This window comes from Apus apus, chromosome 14 (assembly GCF_020740795.1).
Source record: "Apus apus isolate bApuApu2 chromosome 14, bApuApu2.pri.cur, whole genome shotgun sequence".
In the NCBI taxonomy this organism is placed as follows: Eukaryota; Metazoa; Chordata; class Aves; order Apodiformes; family Apodidae; genus Apus; species Apus apus.
In genome coordinates this window covers 57090-72011 of record NC_067295.1, presented here as the reverse complement: position 1 = coordinate 72011, position 14922 = coordinate 57090, and the positions used below count along the sequence as shown (strand labels likewise).

General features: G+C 40.0%; 2 protein-coding genes across 2 annotated transcripts; one reads left to right on the top strand and one right to left on the bottom strand.

Moving 5' to 3' along the window:
• Window positions 1-1552: 1552 nt before the first annotated feature.
• Window positions 1553-5625, bottom strand: TSR3 (TSR3 ribosome maturation factor). Its single transcript, XM_051632568.1, has 6 exons — window positions 5529-5625; window positions 5238-5451; window positions 4279-4472; window positions 3318-3491; window positions 1876-1939; window positions 1553-1799 (listed from the first exon to the last, which is right to left on the bottom strand). The coding sequence occupies exons 1-6, from the start codon at window positions 5623-5625 to the stop codon at window positions 1661-1663; spliced, it is 882 nt and encodes a 293-aa protein (XP_051488528.1). The 3' UTR covers window positions 1553-1660.
• Window positions 5624-14890, top strand: GNPTG (N-acetylglucosamine-1-phosphate transferase subunit gamma). The gene is made up of 11 exons (XM_051632567.1): window positions 5624-5723; window positions 5911-5965; window positions 6096-6163; window positions 8148-8202; window positions 8301-8384; window positions 9407-9500; window positions 10992-11106; window positions 11623-11705; window positions 11858-11986; window positions 13372-13453; window positions 14552-14890. Exons 1-11 carry the CDS (start codon window positions 5624-5626, stop codon window positions 14674-14676), a joined length of 990 nt encoding a protein of 329 aa, XP_051488527.1. The 3' UTR covers window positions 14677-14890.
• The last annotated feature ends 32 nt before the right edge of the window (window positions 14891-14922 follow it).

Sequence of the window (14922 nt, the reverse complement as noted above, 5' to 3'; positions counted from 1 at the left end):
TATGTCAATGTATATAGCATTTAGGAAAAGGATGTGCTCTGTGCAATTAGTTTCCTTCTGTAAAGGAAATCAGTTAAATGATGTAAGTTATTTTCATGTATGTCAAGCTGATACACCCTCTATTAAATTTTCACTGCTTTTTATTGTATTTTTAGTCAAGTCATTCTGCAAAACAGATGAAGTGTGAAAAGCTTTGTTCCATCTGGGCTGTAGCTTCTTCAGTGCTTTTGTTATTAAAAAAACGGCTACTGCTAGAGATGTAAGTTATTCTGTGGCACAGCTCTGTTCTCAGATCTGTTCTGCTTGTCTGCATTTGGTTGCAATAGCTTTATGTCATAAAAGCATACCCATAAATCAGAATAGTGAACACCTTCACGTTCTTAGTTCTTTAAAAATTGTGCAGGATTGCTTCCTTGTCACTATCTAGAAATCAGTTACAACAGCTGGTTGGGAGACTTAATATGTTTGGGGTAGGAAAGTGGGTAATTGACAAACTGAGTTAAAGATTAATTTACTTGGGCTTCTTTTTTTCTTTTCAAAGGGAAATGGAACATTTGTACCACTAAAACTGCTACACTGACTCCCAATTCCAGCTCCAGTAGGGCTAGTAGCATTTCATCTCTAGCAGAAGAGGGTTAAGAGGTCAAAATCTGGCCATGTCTTGAACTTCTGCACATGAAGGTAACAAGTCTGAATTCTCCTCAGGTTCTCCAGTTCTACTGAAGGGTTGCTGAAGTTCAATTGGGTGCTGGAAACTTAGAAGAACATTCTGTGTAAATGTACAGAAAACAACTGCTAACATGGCACTTTCACTATACAGACTGGCAGGCATCTGGAAAAGTGAACTAAGGTACAAGTGCTAATGAGAATCTCTGACTCAACTCTTTAAGGGTCAGGCTTTATTTCTGACTTGGTAGATTGCCACTTCAAGTCATGAGAATGCATGCAGGAGGCAGCACTGCTGAACCTGTGGTCTGAAGTTTTATGGTACAGTTTGAATTAAAAGTGTCAAAACACTGTACATTGCTTAGGACTGTGTTTGAGAGTAAATAAAAAAACCCTGCATGCAAAGTTACTGAAAAGCCATTCTGGGAAGTTCGAAGTAATTCCAGGAAGCATTGTTTTTCCTTTTAAGTTTGGCTAGTCAGTTTTACCCTAAACTAGATGAAGTAGTTGAAAAACATATGGCAGGCTCAAGCCTGCAAAAAGTCAGACGCTCCTGATGTTGTAGGTACTTAGGGTAATAAGGTAGTCATGTTTTCGAGGTGAAATATAGCCCAGAAGTTAGAAGGGTTTACTTAAATGTACTATTAGGTGAAAGTGTAATCCCTGTAAACCACACTGATGAGAATACGGTGTTTTTTTAACATGTAACTAAGCTTCAGTCTTTTTACATAATAATTGGCGTTCCATAAACAAGTATCTAAAAATTAAATAGTTTGAGGCCTTTATATGCATAAATAGACCTATAAACCCACATCTAGCCTGAGGTTCACCTAAAGAAAGGTATTTGCTAAGTACCAACTACAGGTAAATGAGCCACACTTAACTGTTCACAATAAAATGTCTTTATAGAATATGTTACAACTCTTTGGGATGGTTTTGGGTTGTTTTTATTTCCTTGTGGTATGTGGGGTATTTTGGTTGGTTGGGTTTTTTTTTATTTTTCAGGAGTTGATTGATTGGCTGTTGTTGCAGCAACTTTACTATCATCTTCTGGACTGTTCTCATCACTTTCAGTGGCATCGTCTGGAGTGCTCGTGCTGTCCTCCTCAGATTCTTCACTGCTTTGTGCTAGTCTGGAAACATTTTTCAGGATTATGAAAGTGTAACACCTTATAATAAGAAAACAGTACTTAAATTAAACTTTGTTACCCTGGGGAATGGATGGGTCTGTTAGGATTAGAAAATTCTTTTCCTGAGTCAACATCAAATGGATCTGGAAAAAAGAAGGAAAAAATGCACACACTAATGAAAAGGGCATATTTTAATGGTCTGCCTTCATTCATATTTAAAAAGAAGATTATTGGCAAGGTGGGGGAGGCATAAGAAGTGTGGTTCAGCTTTCTGGTAAGTTTTACCATGTTGTCTGATCAGAAACCAAAGGAGGTGAGAAACAACTGCAAAGTCCTGCCCCTGCCATTCTAGTCTTTTCACTCTTTTCCACGCCCTTTGTGCCTCCTCTCCCCCAAGGGGTTCAGTAGCTATCTAGTCAGGCTCTACACATCATTTTTCTAAGACTTTTGGTAAGAAAACATGGGTTAGTTCTAAAAGGGTTATCTAGTTAGTTCATGCTTACTGAGAAGTGAAGTACAGCTGTCCAGGTCTAGCTCTTGCTGAGTAAGGGCTAGATTTGCTTTTGCTTACACAGCTGGAGAGAACCTGCCTCAGAAAAATCAAACAAGGCATGACAGCTGTGGTACCACAGTCCATCCAGAAAATACACAGGACTGTGGGTGTAAGTGTACTTTGTTTAGCACAGTAGTGTTGCCCCTTAAGAGCTATCTTCACTGTAATGTAACAATAGTTAGGCTTCTGTCACACAACAGGATTATTTCACTCAGCCTAGCATGTTATGGTAAAAAGATGAAAGTTCAGAGAAACTAGAGGCAGCCTACCATCTCTTTACAGTGTGATGCCCTGGACTATTTTTAAGGGACTTCAACACTGTGAAAGGAAGACATTAATTGGGAGCATCTCTCTTAATGTGTTATTGATAATTTTATTTGGCTTTTTTTTATGCTGCCTTGAATGAGACCAAGCACCCACCTGTGATTATAGCCTGAAATAATGGTAACATTGTTACTGGCAGATTTAGGGAACATACTTATTATAAACTCTTTTCATTATCTCTATACATCTCATTTTAAACAACTTAATTAGGGACCATATAAACATATCCATTAAAGGTCTTAAGTTTATGTTTAGCTAACTTATTTTTCTTTACAATCCTCCTGAATTACTGTTCTTTTCACTCATACTCCAATTTTAGCATCTGTAGATGAAATGAGGAAGCTTGTTAAACTGTGACAGCATAATATCTTCTTTTTAATCCTTATTTCTCCACTATCTTTAATCAGGGCAGCTGCTTCACAGGTCAGCTGTGAATATACTACTATATGCATTAAATTGCTTTAGCTGTTTTCAGCTTTTTGAGTAGAAAAAAATACGCAAACTTACTTGTAAGAAGAATACATGGTATAAAGATAGAACAACACAGCGAAGCTGTTATCTTCTACCTTGTCAGTATGATATTAAATGGATTGTTCAGAAACTAGTTAGGAATAAGAGTGTTTGTGGTGTGTGTTTTTTCTTACCTATTTCTTCATCTTTTTTTTCTTGGACACTGGCTAAAAAGTCCTTTTCAACTCTCAGCACTTCTTCCTGGCAATGACAGGCTGCATATTTTTCCAGGAGATTTTTGTTCAAGTCAATAAATGACTCACCCCACTTAAATTTCCTTAGAAGAATTGTGGCTAGGTCTGGGAATCCTAAAACAGAAAATATGTTTTCTTTTTCAGTGAGATGTCACTCAGTTTACAGCTTTAGAAGTTCAGTACATGCCTTTGTTTCCCTACAATAGTGAGATATTTGCCAGCATTTTTTCTGTGTTCAGGGACTCAATCATTAAAAAATATTAAAAGTCTTTTCAAACTTTGGTTTACCTTGCAGTATCTTAACTGAATCCAAGAAAAGTTCATAGTCTTCTAGTGTGTTTTATAAAAACCTTTTGTACAGGTAAGGAATGATTCATGCTCTAGCTACCACAGTCCTCCAGTAAGGGAGCAGTTGTTCATACAGTATTTTTGGAAGGTAAGATTTGTCTGCAGTGTAGTAGACACATCTCTTCAATTGTCAATGAAGTTCTGTGATGATTTTTCAAAATATCACAAGAGGGAGCAATTTCTTTTGTTCTTAACAAGAACCCAACCTGGTAACAGACAGCTGTTACCTCTCATTAAGACAAAGGTGCCTAAAGGTTCATGCTCTGTCTTCTCTGGCTTTTAAAAACAGTTTTTCTAACATTAAGTGCCATCCTGACAAAACCAGGGTCATCAGTTTGTGTCCTGCTCAGTAACTGACACAAACACCCCACAGATACCTTGATGCTACCAGATTAAAGTTCTTGGAAGAAAGCTAGACAATCTGATTCCAAACTCAGCAGTGATGACCAGTGGCACAGCATTGCAGTTTGTTCTACTGCAGATCATCTTGTCTGATTTATGAAAGATGTAAGGACTGCTGGTAACATGGCACTTCAGACACATCCCAGCCTACCAGCAATGCAAAAAGCTGCAGCAAAAGCCTCCACGCAGGACAGCTTGCACGGCCGACCGTAGTTGACAGGATTTGCAGCCACCAAGTAAGGCAGCAGCCGTGGGTGACCTCCTCTCATTCTGTTAAAGGGAGTTTCTTCTAACTTGGCCCATGAGCAATCTATGACTGCAATTCCACGCTGAGCAATGACATGCCTGGAAGAAGAAACACCACTGTGTTTGAAAAGTTCTTATCATTGTATTGATAACATAAATTAAAGTGAGAATTACAGCTGACACTATACTGGCAACAAATTCACATACAGCCCCTCCTTTTGTCAATCAAAATGTGTATGTTTTATAATAGGCTAAAAGACAGATGCAGCGAGAGAAGAATAAGGTTTTTCCTCCAGATATGCATGTGGCAAAAAAGATTTATCCATATGTTTCAAACAATGTGCAAAATTGTTGATTAAAAATGTGACAGAAGAGCATAGTTAAGAGTAACATTCACGTTCTTACAAATACACAAAAGTTCAGATTTATGTTCACTAGCTTCTAATCCCTTATATGAGTGAGTACATCTTTATAAAAATTCTGCAGGCACATTTAAAGGCAATTCCCAATGTTCCCTCCAAGTAAGTTTTCTAATTAAGGCATCGGGTTTTGCTAGAACTTGAGCATGGAATCACAGAAGATCCAGAAGCTGTCAGCCCGCGGTTCTGAACACGTCAACCTCCAACCCCCATTCTGTGATTTCTCACTGGCATCTACAGATGCTTTTCTCCCCAAATACCAGCTGTACAAAAATGCTAACCTGATTTAACAAAACTGCTCTATCCCTCATGTTTATGCAACCGTGTGGTGTAACAGGAAGGTCAAGTTTCCTCCGTGGTTGAGGTTTTCTCCCGTTACCCCATCACGGCAGGTCGCTCTGTCGCGGGCAGGCAGCGGGGTCACCCGGGCCCCGCCGGGACGTACCGGTCAGCGGGAGAGACGTACTCGGTGGCCAGAGGGCTAAGGACGAGCCCCGGGAAGCGCTGGCGGAGGCGCAGGGTCCGCAGCAGCCCTTTGCGGGCCAGTTTCCTCCCGGTGCACCTCTTGGGGTCGCAGTGCCCGAGCTCCCACATGGCGAGAGGACACGGGACCTTCGCCTCCGGGCCGCCCCCCGCGCTCCCCTCGCCCTCCAGGCAGGCTGAAAGAGCAGACGCGCGTTAGAGCCCGGCGGCCGCCCGGCCCGGCAGCCCCGCACCGCCCCGCACCGCCCCGCACCTCTCAGCGCGGCCTCCGCTTCCGCCGCGAAGGCGTCCAGGCCTCGCGCGCCGCGCCGGCCGCCCCTGCGCGGGGCGGCTCCCGGGCCGCGCTCCATGCGGCCTCCCAGGCCCCGCCGCTCCCGGGCCCCGCGCCTTCCGGTTCCCGCGGAAGCGGCGATGGCGGCCGCGCGGCTGGTGCTGGGGGCGGCTCTGGGTGAGCGCGGGGCGGGCGCGGGGCGGCTCTGGGTGAGCGCGGGGCGCGGGGCGCGGGGCGCGGGGCGCGGGGCGCGGGGCGCGGGGCGCGGGGCGCGGGGCGCGGGGCGCGGGGCGCGGGGCGCGGGGCGCGGGGCGCGGGGCGCGGGGCCCGCCCGGCAGGCACCGACACCTGCTCTGCTCGGCAGGGTTCTGCGCCTCGGCAGGGAAGATGAAGATTGTGGAGGAGCCGAACACGTTCGGGTACGTCTCCGCCGCCGCGTCCCGCAGCCCCCCGGGCCGGGCGGCTCCGCGGGGCCCTCGGGCGGGGGGGCTGGAGCCGCCGCCGGGCGCGCAGCTCGGCGCTGCACGGGCACTGTCCTTCTTCCCACAGGCTGAACAACCCGTTCTTGCCTCAGACCAACAGGCTGCAGCCGAAGGTGTCACCGTCTGCCGTGTCAGGTACATTGAAGCGTTTCCTTTTTTTTCATCGTTTAGTGACGGTCATTTGCAGAATCGGCTACTCTGACTTTATGCAGACAACGACTCATTTTACTTGTCTTTTTATGAGCATCATGGAAAATAGTTGTAAGCAAATACATTTTTTGTGCTTCTGAAGTGTTAAAAATTAAATTAACCTCTTCGGTGTTCCGTGTCCCGGTGCTCTTTGGCCGCAGTGTTATCCCTATGTTTTATTCTGTGTTTTTGGAGCCAGTCACAGATTCTTCTCATCCTTACTAAGTATCTTTTTCTTCTTGAAACAATCCCTGACATCCTTGAGATTGTTATATAAAAGTTATCCCATCATCTGATCGTACTTCATATACAAAAATGTTTTTATAAAAGTCCTAAGAGTAGTCTTGGAACATATCACAGAGGCTCCTTTTCACACGCACAGGCTGGGTGCTGCGATGTAAGTGCACTGCTTTAGTAACACAAACAGGAATCTAAAAAGTTCTAGAGCATATATGGAGACCAGTAGGTAAAATAAACACTGAATGCAAGGAGTAAGCAAAGGGAAATAACTTTGTCTCTCTGCTAACCTTAGGCACAGACTTTAACCAGGTTCAGGTTCAGTAAAGGCATTTTGGTATGGTGATGGTGAATGGGAATATACTTAAGGTCTTCTGTCACATTTTGTAAGTCCAAATCAAATATATAAATTCTGCATGTTCTGTTTGTGAAAAGTGAAATAGTTAGAAATGGGATTAGTAATAGCTGGAATGCTGAATGGAAAAATGCCAAAAATAGCAGGAAAATAGTTAAAAGGACAATATGCTAGGAATCCTCCTTTCCTGGATGTGAGAACTTCTGTGTAGCCAAAAATTGGGAGTGTCTGTGGAACTGGAATTTGGGGCATGCACAATTATATCTTTAGGATGCAAACCTTACTTGTTCTATTTTATTTATTTGTTTGTTTATTTGTTTTACAAGGCAGGTGGGGCAATAGTTACTATAACTTCTTTCAGAGCATCTGCCCAGGATACAGAGGCATGAGTTTCATGTGTTCCTCAGAGACATTCACATTTGCTTTTCTTCCTCTGTGGGAGGAGCATCCCAATCACTAACGCACAGATTGCAGATGGTAGAGGGGCCAGCCCTTTGATACAGACTATGATAATCTGGGATGAAATGCAAGATCATACAGTCAGAAAAATCAAATGGGAAAGAGGACCTGCCTGTATCTCAGTGGTTGGGACAATCCAGAGGGCACGATCCTGCTGATCTGTGCTTCTAGGGTTGCTTGTCTAGATCCCTGGAAGAAGGACATAGGCATTCCTGGCAGGGGGAAGTAGAATCCAGGGTGAAGTTTTATTTGCTTTGTAATCTCTTTTCTTCTCTTTTCCTCACAAATACCATTCCATGCAAAGCTACCTTAAACAACAGATGCTGGAATACCCCCGTAGCACATAGTTGAGAAGTTTTGGCTCATTTTTGAATGAGCCGTTACCTGTCTTGGATTCTGGACTGGTCAATTCTACAGGGTTGGATTGTAACTGCTGACCTGTCTGACAGTAAAAGATTTATCTTGTTGAACACTAACTGGATCAGACTGTGAAGGCAAACTGTCAAAAGGAATATCTGTAATATTTGAGAATATCAGTGAAACTTACATATGCTGCATTCTTGCTATTGTGAGCAGATATACTTTATTAGTATAAACTTGATAATTCTGGGGACAGACAGCTGCCAAGCAAGAGTTCTACTGATTTCAGTGTTAGAGTTGAGCAAGATCACTCATGATTCCTTGTGTGGATCTGGCCTCCAAATATTTGCTTGTATACAGGTTTCTTGTATTGTAGAAAGAGGTTTATATATATTTTTCCTTATGTATAGAGGAAAACTAAATTTGTCATATCATTCTTGTAATTTTGTCACCACAGTAATTTGCTTAAATTTAACTAAAACATTATTCTTCTTTGATGTCATTTTGCAATGTTTTTAGGCCCTGCACATCTATTTAGGCTTGCTGGCAAGTGTTTCAGTTTTGTGGAATCCACGTGAGTAATGGATCTGGATATTTGATTCTATATGTTTATTAGGAACTAACTAGTTTTTTATTTCAGTCTGAAATGTCCTTTTTTTGTTTTCTTTTAAGGTACAAATATGAGTTTTGTCCTTTCCATAATGTCACTCAGCATGAGCAGACTTTTCGATGGAATGCCTACAGTGGGATTTTAGGGTGAGGCTTGAAGTTTTACCCACGTTGTTAGCAGACCATTTTATAGATTGTCAAAAAGGAGTTTAAAAATTAAGTTTCTCTTATTGGTCAGCATAGGTCATTGTAGTTCCCAAGGCATTACGCACAACAATGTTCTGTCTTGAAAAATTTGTGATTTTGTGTTGAGAAATACTAATAACCAGTGGCAACTGCAGGTATGATATGTACATGTGAGAAATTCAATAATGTATTACTACAGCTTATATTGACAAAGATTTCATGTCTGTTAACTGTTTTCTCCTTGAGTTGAATATCACCTCACAAAGTGAAATTAGTGCTTTATGCCTAATGTGTAAAACATATTTAATAAAGTCAATAAAAGATTTAGTATAGACCCAAAAAAGTATCCCAAAGAATTCAAAGACCCCAGAATACCCAAATCATAAGACCTTCCTAAAATAAATTTAATTATACATTAGAGGACTACTTTAAAGTTACTGCCTTTATAAATATTTTATATATAGATGTCTTTTTTTTTTGTTTTCCTTCCTATGTGCACAGTAATTTGTGAGCCAATATGACAGGAAAAGGCTACATCAAGACACTGAGGGTATCATTTGCCTTAGGGCTAGCAGAAGTAGAGACTAGTTTTTGTAGGTGCTCTCACCAGCACTAAAAATCCTGCAAATAATCTCAGTTGCACAGACAACTTAGCATAATGGCACTGACTGTGGGATCAATCTGTAAGATCCAAATTTTATTGGATTTAAACACAGATTTATAAGTGCAAGTAGTTTCCAGACTGAAAGCTGATCCTGAACTGTGCTCTCAAAATAATGTTGATATGCCCTATATAGCTGCCTGGATAACAAACTACACTGTTTATAAAGTCTCAGGTGTAAGAAATGAAAACACTAAGGCAACAAAAATAAAGTATATACCGTTAAATTGAACATGATGTAAAGGTATTCCTGTTTTTCTTCCTGACAGTTCACCTTTCTCTTCCCAGTAACTTAAAATAAAATTATGTCCTGTTTTTTCAGAATCTGGCATGAATGGGAAATTGACAACAACACTTTTGTTGGAATGTGGATGAGGGAAGGAGACTCGTGTGAAACTAAAAGCAGACAGACAAAGGTATAATAACCTAGACTATGCTAATTCAGATAGCATGACTCTCTGCACACATGACACTCTATGGAGTGAAGCATTCCTACCTTGAAGAAGTCATCATTTGAGATGTGATATAAAACATAAAGATGGGTTCCTGTAGCAATTAGGTGAATGGATGGAGGAGGAAAGCTAAAATCAATATAAATGTTGAATAAATTATGTATTGTTATTGGTTACTCTTCACTCATTTTTCCTTGATAGCGTGGAATATTCTGGTGTTATCGCTACTGTGGAAACATACAGTGCTCTGTAATTTTTGTCAGGAAAAATAAAGAAAAGGAGCTATTTATTGAATTCAAGATGCAAGCCTGTAGTGTTAAGAACATCCAGGAAAAAGGGGAGAAAAGAATTAGGCAGTTAGCAACAAGGAAGGTGTTAAAGCAAGAGCAGAGGGCATGCAGGGAGAATTAAGGAAGGAATCAAATACATGGGAGTGGCAGAGGAACCAATTCAAGAAAAACAGATGCTGGTATGAGTACATTTTAAAGGAAAAGTAAAAATTCTTATTTTGTTGAGTGGTTAAAATGTTCCTTTTCACATTCAGCTTGTGCCAAGTAACTATTGAACTAGAAAGGTAGGGAAGGATGTCTAAGACATGCCCAAAATGTAGCACATGATTTGCATACGTGCTTTACCTTTTTATTCATTAATTTTTTCTACCTCCCATTTCAGTGTGTTGTACAGATAAAATGAATTAAACCTCACCTTTCTGGTGGTGTAGATCATTATTCTTGAAGAGTTAAAGATACCACATAGTTCACAACCGGCTGCCTTTTGTGTTGAAGATGCCTAGCTATCACAATGATGGATGACAATACAATTCTTAAGAGAGAGGGATATATAGTTGGAATAATAACTAATGTGAAGGTGGGATAAGGGGCGAAATATCTTGGCCAAGGTGAAAATACTCTGTACTGTAATGAAAGTGCCTCGTTAACATCTTTCTCTCCCATAAGGAGCTGCAGAAATAATTACTATTTTTGTATGACTTTTGATACTGAGGTTCAGGCTTTCATTGGCTTTTAGTTTTGAACAGATAGAAAATGCCGGTGCTGCAAGTTTAGAGGAGAACACAGGTTCCTACAACCTAGATGTTTATTGTTCTCTTTATTTAGTACATTGGTCAGAACTAAAATTTGTTAATTATGCTTGTGTCAGATGAGGTTCTAAAGGGTGTCCTGTTCATTCTTCTTTTTACTCACTCTTCTGTGCAAATGCAGTGCTTGGGAGTCCACGGAATAATGAATGTTAGCCAAGGGGATAATTTTTCATTAGAGGAAGCAATTTTCACATTTGATAAAATAATTTGAAGATGGTTTTGCACTTAAAGATTTGACATGACAGTATGTACAGTATGTACATCTGATAGCACTTGAAGACAGCAAATTGATCATCAGTGCTGGTCCTGTTTAATGTGGAGGTGTTTTGCTCATCTTGGCTTTCACTGATGTTTAGGTTCGTCTTGTTTGTGGAAAAAGCAACAAATTGGCTTATGTGTCTGAGCCAACTACTTGTGTTTACTCTCTGACATTTGAGACTCCTCTTGTGTGTCATCCCCACGCTCTTCTAGGTAAGATTTAGAATATAATTTGTGTATAGAGTAGCTGGCGTATTATGCCAACCTCAGAGTGTAAATGTTTAGCTTTTTCTAGTTTTTAACTTGATATAAATGAGTACTAAATGTAACATATAATACAAAGTATATTTTAAATCCCAATCATTATAGCACATACGTATTTCCCAAATAAATTGTAATTGCTCTTGCAGACCATGTGAGTGATATTCTGCCTTTTCCTTGAACTGGTCATAGGAATCAGTGCTGTTGTAGCTGCACATTTACTTGCATTACAAAAAGGAAGCACGCAGAATTACAGTCAGCAAAGACATATAACAACTTTTAGCTGGAAATAAGAGAAAAAATGTTGGTTGGTGGCATTCTCCAGAAATTTTAGATGCATGGAGTGGAATTTAAGTTTAACCCCAACTCTTAAAGGCATTAGATACTATATATTTGCATGCCACTAGAGGAGCATTTATTGCAGGACAGTGCTGCTGTTTTTCACATGGTTTGACTTCCATTTTTCAGTTTATCCGACTCTGACTGAAGCACTGCAAAGGAAGTGGGATGAAGCAGAGCAGCTTCTGTATGATGAACTAGTAACAGACCAGGTTTGTTAATGTCTTTCAACTCTACTTGCTGAAGAACAGTTACTGTCAAATAGCCGAACCTGTGTCTGCAGTTTCTCTTTTTGGAATGGATCAATTTATTTTCCAGAGTTGGGTAGATTGATCTATTGTCTTTTGTAAACATTATTTTTCAGGGATACAAGAAAATCTTGAGAGAGATTTTTGAGGAAGCAGGGCTTCTAAAAGCAACAGAAGAAATGGAAGTTGAGAAGCAGAACCAGAAAATAGGTCTGGAATTTGAAACAGTGGAGAAGTGCAGTAAGGTACAGAGTGTAATATTTAAAATGTGGAATTAAATTGCCACCTTTTTCCTGTATGACAGCATAAGTGTGATAGCATTATGCAAATACTCTTCGGACTCATCTGAAATCTGTCTATGGCATTATCTTTTCTGGTTCCAATGTGTAACAGTCTGCATACAGAATGACTTGCCATGTTTATCCTAGCTTTAAAGTCAAAACCAAACTAGCACAACTAAATGCCCAATAAGAAGACAGGAGGGTATGTAGGAATTAGCACAGGGGCTTGGGTTATGAATATCTGATGAGTGCTCTTTCTGGGGAATACCAGTCTGGAAATAGGAAGCAATTACTGATGAAAATAAATGTGTAACCAGCTGTGGGAATGTTTACACTTCTCCCCATGGATAATTACCCAGAGTTGTGTCATAATGTGTTGGCTGTTACACAAGCAAAATGCAGAATGATCTATGCTGTGTCCCTTTCTGCAGGACTTTCATGTGTGTGAACAGTCCCTTCTGCAACAGAATTGAAATGGGGAAAATAGAGGTAGAAGGTGTGCTCAGACTAAGAGACCAAGCTGAACGTCAAAAAGAGAGCATGGAAGGGGATTAATTCATTATAATGCAGAGGAGAAGCTGCTGTTGCCGTTTTATTTGAAAACATAGCACAGAGAAAAAACACTGCATAGTAATTCCTGAATATAACCAAATAACCTGTGGTTAAGCTGAATATACTTATATAAAGATCACAATTTTGATGTGGTACTATTAGGAGCTGGAATATTCACCTTTTTTGGTTTTTTCAGTAGTTAACAATACAGTATTTTATACCTTGTACTTCATTATGGCTTAATTGACATGAAGTGGCTGTTTTGGCAACTGCAGGATCTTAAATAGGATTTTATTCTTGATTCTTGTAGAAACCAAAACACAATGAAAAAAAGGCGCTTCTTTGGGATCTGAGATTCATGGCTTGTATCAAAAGTACTGAGCAATCCCTGGCTCTGTAAGTTAACAGGAACTACTGAAAGTGAGAACCTGAAGTTACTAGGTCAAGAGTTGAGGAGGTGACAAATTTTCAGAGTGTAGCATTATGATATAAAATGAAGTAAAGCTGCTCCTTTAGCCAAGTTATTAATGCAATTTTGTGCTATGATAAAATGCTAGTTAGAGGGTAGACTCAAATAGTTACAGAAGGCACTCCTAATTTCAACACTCACTGTTTTGGCAACCTAGAAACATCTGCTTCCGTAAAACTTACACCTTGTTCTTGGAATAAGCAGTTTAAGATGTCATAAGCAAAAAACTATACCTGCCATGCACAAACCCATTGTTTTTTATAAGCTCCTGTTTTATGTATGCTTTTGGAGAGTGGGAGAGCCAGTTTAAATGTGTTCTCTTTCTTAGGAATACAAGCAACTTTCTAAAGAAGTAAAAAAACTTAAAGATTTATTAAGTCAGCACGGTATTGCATACCAAGGAAATTCTGGTGAGTTTTTTGGTATCCTTCTTTTTCATTGTTGTCTGTTCAGAATGTCAATACCCCATTGTTGGCTTCAGTTACAGCAAGAAGTAAATTATCTGTTATATATGGAGGTAAAATTCAGTAGACGAAGCATTTAATAAGTACTTAATAATGTCTTGATTCCTGCACAAAAGGACTTATTTTGCCCCTCAAAAATATGTTGATGACTTGAACTTTTAGCTTTATAGAAAAAGACTGCTGTTGTAATTGAAGTTTGGCTCCAGTACTTAAGGTGCCAATGAAAATCACCGTTACAGCATGCGTAGCTCATAAGCATCTTTTAAATAACTCCACTTTTTGCATAGTTAACCACGAGGCCTGTGATCACTAGAAGTGTTGTCTTTGTCTGTTTGAGTTGTTTTTATCCTTTGTCACCTTTTTTTTCCCGTCTTTGATTTCTGTTAGTTCTGTACCATATCACGTGTAGTTTTTAGAAGGAAAGACTGTTTGGTGCTGGCTCTGAAGAAGCAAGGCTTATCTGGATTAATTCCAGACAAGTTGTTTTTTGGTTTTGTTGTTCATGTTGGGGATTTTTACTTTGGTTTCATTTTGTTCTGTTTTTTTTTGTCTATCCCCCTCACCCCACAATTCCCTCCAGTCCATCGTGCCCAATATTACATGAACTATTTGTCTAAGGAGGTTGTAACTTCCCTGAACACACATTTACACCTTTTATGTTCAGAATTGGCACCTCGAGAGAAAAATGAACCTTTGCGCTAATTAAGCTTAAAATTAGTGACGTACTTCTTTTTTTTGTTTGTTTTGAGAAGCTTTCTCCTCTGTTTCTTTGTAAAGTGTTGAATTTCTTTTCTAGGGAAAACTTGTATTAGAAATTTTCTAAACCATTTTATCTGCATGTTTAAACTATCAACTATGTAACTTGCACAGTATTTTTGCCTTTTCTAGTTCATGTAATTATTGCAGATTAGAACTGTAAAATCAAAAGCAGAATTCACAGCTTACTCTAGATGGCTTATTTCAGAACTATTTAGTGAATATGTGTCAAAAATGTTTTGGTGTTTAAAAGCGGAAATAACTGGTGTCTTAAACTAAATATTACAGCTGAAAATACTAGTGTTGAACATGTAAGTCACAAATTGGCAACTGCAGTGACAAGTGTTCTTAATGAGTCAAAGGATGATGAGCACCTGCATGGTGATACGGGAGTTTGGAATGACACTGTATGAAGAAACTTGGGAGGTAAACAGCGAGTTCATACAGAACGTCCAGCAAGTTGAACATGTATCGTGGCACTAAGATAAGTTACATTCTGCAAGTATTCTTGACTTTCTGAATTTCTACCCTAAAGCAAAGGGAACATAATGGAGCAAGGGCTCACCATTACTGGGGACAGTTGGATTGTTTCTGAGAACATTTGTAATAAAAAGGCCTGGTATTGGACATAGGTTTGCAGATTCTGGTCTCCAGTCCCA